Source organism: Temnothorax curvispinosus, unplaced genomic scaffold (genome assembly GCF_003070985.1).
Source record: "Temnothorax curvispinosus isolate PA1 unplaced genomic scaffold, ASM307098v1 QBEX01005811.1, whole genome shotgun sequence".
NCBI lineage: Eukaryota > Metazoa > Arthropoda > Insecta > Hymenoptera > Formicidae > Temnothorax > Temnothorax curvispinosus.
This window is the reverse complement of record NW_020215591.1, coordinates 5768-10660: the sequence shown is the minus strand read 5'-3', so window position 1 is coordinate 10660 and position 4893 is coordinate 5768. Positions and strand designations below refer to the sequence as shown.

Here is a 4893-nt window from a genome sequence, read left to right as displayed (position 1 = left end):
ATAATACTTTGCCACACACTTATATATCCGAACACAATTATTTTGCTGACACTGGAAAGAAGAATAAAGGGTATTTTGTAAAAGAAGTGTCTAATGATGCAAAGAAAAAATTGGGTTGGGTAAATAGTAAAAGAAATACACATGCTGATCACTGCCCATTATTGAGGAGTCCGAGGAGTTCTCTAGAGCAATTATTGACAGAATCAAATATGGAAATAATATGATTTTGTAACATAATTTAGAATAGATATAAAATAATATGATTTTGTAACATAAATTTGATTTGATATTAAATAATATGATTTCGTGACATATCTAATTTTGAATTAATATTAAATAATATAATTTTGTAACATAATTTTGAATTAATATAAAATAAAATACACATTTACTTAATAAAAAAATGTTTTTTATATTTCAACAAAATTCTATTAATAGTACATCTATTTGACGTTTACAGAGAAATTGCGTAACATGGGGAATCTATTTAATAACATAGTCAAAATAATATACTTAATAATATATGTAACTTGAAATTAATTATAAATCACTCTCAAGAATAGGAACTAAAATTTGAGAAATATCACAGAATTGTGAGGAACAATATATCCATTTAAAATAAAAAACAAGTTGCACAACATGGAATCTACTTAGACAATAATATACTTAATAATATATGTACCTAATTTAAAATCTAAATTAGTAAAAAATAAGAACTAAATTTTTGGCACAATGTCACAAAAGTGTGAAAAATAATATATCCATTTAAAATAAAAAAATTGCACAATATGGATTTACTTAATATTATAAATAATAATATATTTAATAATGTATTTAAATTTGAATTTAAATCACTCTCAAGAATAAGAACTAAAAATCTAAAAATATTAGAATTGACAAAAACATAAAATAAAAAAATTGCACAAAATGGAATTTACTTAATAATATAAAATCTTAAGTTTTTATCTGGGACGTGGATTAAAAGCGTCAGCAAGTAATCTTGAACCCATACTTTTACTAGCAAAAACAGTATTCTGGTTACTTTTTGGGCAAGGTAGTAATTGATGGAGTCGCATGCTAAGAAATCTTGAAATTAATGTTTGTCTTTGGTCATGACATGTAGACAATGGAAATGAAGATAATTCCTTCATTATATGACTTTCCAAAGTACATTTGAGTGATCCTCCTAAATCTTTCATTATGTTCTCAGAAGCCATTATAATTGATTCTGCACCATGAAGAATCTGATACACTTCATCAGACACTCGTACTAATGCAGCTTCTACAAATTCACATACAAGCAAAAGTCCAGCTTTGGGATGATCTACAGGTCCCTGGTGTAGTAAACTATTGTAACATACTTTACATTTTATACTTGACTGCAGCTTACGGAGAACATATCCACACATCTTGTATAAGGTTTCTTCTTCTTCCAAGGACAAGGATGGACAGTCTTGCAGTTTTGGCAGTTTAATAGAAAGTTCGGAAGTTTGTTTTGTGTTTGGCCTTTCAATTTTCTGCATGAGACTGATCAATGTGGGGCTGTCATCATGGTCGTAACTAGAATTTGAAATGCGAGTGGCTTCCCCAGATATGCTCAAATTTTTTAGGCGGTACTTGAAGTCTCTTGCTGTAGGCTTAGGACAACTTGATCGAACTTGAGAGAATTTATTTTCAACTGAATCTTGAGTCAAATTACCAAGATATACAAATTCGAAAGATTTCTCTTGCAAAAGGTAGTTTTGAATTTCCAATATACAATCACAGTACATTATTACGTGAGACCGAGTTACTTTCCAATTCTCTCCCAAGTCAGCATTTTTAAATATATTGTTCACTAGTTGGATGATTTTAATGGAAGTTGTATAAGCATCCATGTTGTGGAAACTGAGAGCAAAACGTCTGTTTCTGGAAGTCACAATTTTAAACCAGTGTCGCAAAATCAATATAAACCAACCTGTCGTTATCATGACAGGATCCTGAAATAATTCACCATATCGGAAAAGACCACTTGCTGTCTGTTCATTTAATACTGAGGTTGTAGTATAAACTTTCATTTTTTTTAAATGATTTGCTTTAATATTTTTCTTCTTCAATTTTGGTGCAAATTTCAAGCCCATGTCAGACTGCTGTTCATCAAGCCATTCGATCAAATTCATATCTATAGTTTCCGTTGGTAAACCATATTCACGAACCAATTCATCCGGAAGAGTAATAATTCCAATTTTCATGAGCATTTCTTTTAGATTTTTAAACACATGAACTACATCAGGCAAAGCAAATAACTTCTCCTTCTTATTAAAAGGATGCTGTATACTGTATTGAATATCATTTTTACGGCAACTGAAGCCCAGCTGGTTTAAAATACCTCTGTTTCCCATGTCACAAACTAATACAAGCACGTGAAGCCCAGAAGTTTTACATTTTTCTAACAGGGATAAAATAAAGTCTTTTACAGTTGCACTGTCTGTAGAAGTTGATGTGAAATGGTACGTTAAAACTTGTTTATATCGTTTATAGACTCCAGCAATAAGAAATAGCAAAGCCTTGGATGCTGCAATTGGAAGGGCTGGAAGAGTACAGTATCCCATGTTTGAATCACTACCTCGATCGTACTCAATTTTAGGCTCTATACTCATTTCATCGAAGACAAGGCAACAAAGTTTACTTCTCTCCTCCATATTGTTGATTCTACTTTTTAGACACAAGAAAATATCCTCCAGGATTCCTGGGTTGAATGAAATATTTTGAATTTTTCTCTGAAGTGTTCTTGGTGCAGGGAGCTCAACATCAAATGCTTTCCTAACTCGATTGTATCCGCTTGTACCACATGCAGTCCAAAGGCTGAGCCCTTTTATAATTGATCTGTCAGAATATTGACTTGGTCTTGATGTTAATTTATCAACTGATGAATTGATTCTTATGATCTGTTGATTGAGTTTCTCTAGTTGTTTCTTTAAAGCTTTGTTATCAGCGGTAACTTCTTTTAGTTTTGCATCTTGGTCATTTATCTTCCTAGTTTGAGTCATCCGTATTTCATTTAACTTCAACTTCAGATTTTCATTGTCTTTTGACAAAGTATCTATCTTAGAAATTAAAGCTTGTCTTGAATTTATATCTAATTCATTGTGATTCATATCCAAATTTGATTCATTCTGATTTATATCCATATTTGATTCTGTCCATAATTGGTCTATAGAAATCGGACTCCTCAATAATGGGCAGTGATCAACATGTCTATTTCTTTCACTATTTACTAAGCCCAATTTTTTCTTTGCATCATTAGACACTTCTTTTATAAAATACTCCTTATTCTCCTTCCCAGTGTGAGCAAAATAATTGTGTTCGGATATATAAGTGTGTGGCAAAGTATTATTAGAGGAGCGGAGTTGAAGAGGTAAAGACTTCTTTTCTGAACAATACGCATGATCTGCAGTTTCGAATGGCTTGGTGGACTTCTTCCTTAATTTATTTTTTTTATTAGTCTCCTTATCATACGGGCATACACAGAAATGGCATAGTATGGCATTTTCACATAATTGCTTCCGTCCAGCAACGAGCTGTATATCCACTGAATTGAAATGGACCTGAAATATAAGAAAAATATTACAGGACTGAGAAATAGGACAAATATAAATTAGAAACACTAGTTATTAAAAGCTCTATTCCTTTTACAGCTGATAATAAACTAATGAAAATTAATTTTTATCACTCACCTCACAAATTCTTTGAAATGTGGGTCGCCAATCCGAGCCCTTCCCAAGCGCTGCTATCCATTTCTGTCGTAACTCTTCGTTTGATGGAAAATTAAAGACAGAACCTTTATTACTGTTATTGGTACAGCGATTTGCCGCACAAAAGGTTGGCAGAGTCTGAACAAAAAATGTGCAATAATTAATGCAAAGCATTTAATAATGCAATAACAATAATTCGTTGAATAAAAGCCTATAAATAATAAAAAGACGTCAAAGTAAAATGTACTAACCTCTATAAGATGACAGTGAAACACATGTGTCGTTGCATGTGTCACACGCGTTGTCGCTATGTATAATTCAATATAGCAGCAGCTACATAAGCACAATTCACCCTGACCAATCAGCGTCATCTCACGATCACGTGATCATTGGCGAATCTCTGTTACACTATAGGATCTCTAGACGTGTCACGTGAAAAACAGCACTCTGATTGGTTGGCTCTTACGTTCACATCTGGCGTAGTCGTGAAAGATAAAGTTCAACCATCTTCCACAACACGCTTTACAACCGCAGTACCGCTTTACAATCACGCCGTACAACACTCTTATGCTGGGTCTACAATGCGAGTCATAAAGTCGTGAGTCGCAAGAATTGACCAATCACAGTCGATTATTCTCTTCAAATGTGACTGTGATTAGTCAATTTTTGCGACTCGCATTGTAGACCCATCATTACAACTACTTACGACCACGTTTACGTAATTGTAGACCGGGCTATATACATGTTGTCCGCAATATATAGTTTCTTACATTCACAACTTGTACCCAAATAGCCAAATGCTGTGTTTGTTGCCATGTTGCCAACAAGCAGCTTGTCGTTAATGCAATTAATTTTGACAAACTTGGGACAAGGTGAGACAGCATTATGCTTATCGGGTTGAACTCATATGAATTATATTTCTATTAACAGCAAATTGATTGCAACGTGTCAGCATTAATTTGTGAGGAATTTGTGACAATTTCATATTGTCAACACTTCGTTAGCAACGAGATACAATTAAAAAACTTTATAGCTTGACGACATATAAACAATAACGGATGGAAATCATTATATATGTGTTATTGCCGTCATGTTTGCATCATGATGCTCAAGATGGAACGATGAATCATTCATTGCTGTCATATTGCTGACATGTTGC

The 4893-nt window shown here is 33.0% G+C and overlaps 1 protein-coding gene across 2 annotated transcripts; it reads right to left on the bottom strand.

The window, feature by feature from the left end:
- Window positions 1–950: 950 nt before the first annotated feature.
- LOC112455086 lies at window positions 951–4286 on the bottom strand. Of its 2 annotated transcripts, XM_025016790.1 has the most exons (4): window positions 4272–4286; window positions 3986–4134; window positions 3717–3872; window positions 951–3587 (listed from the first exon to the last, which is right to left on the bottom strand). In XM_025016790.1, the coding sequence occupies exons 2-4, from the start codon at window positions 4103–4105 to the stop codon at window positions 963–965; spliced, it is 2901 nt and encodes a 966-aa protein (XP_024872558.1). In that variant the 5' UTR covers window positions 4106–4134; window positions 4272–4286; the 3' UTR covers window positions 951–962. The 2 variants fall into 2 exon arrangements, with proteins under 2 accessions (XP_024872558.1, XP_024872556.1); XM_025016788.1 differs by lacking the exon at window positions 4272–4286 and having other exon boundaries at window positions 3986–4210.
- Window positions 4287–4893: the final 607 nt, after the last annotated feature.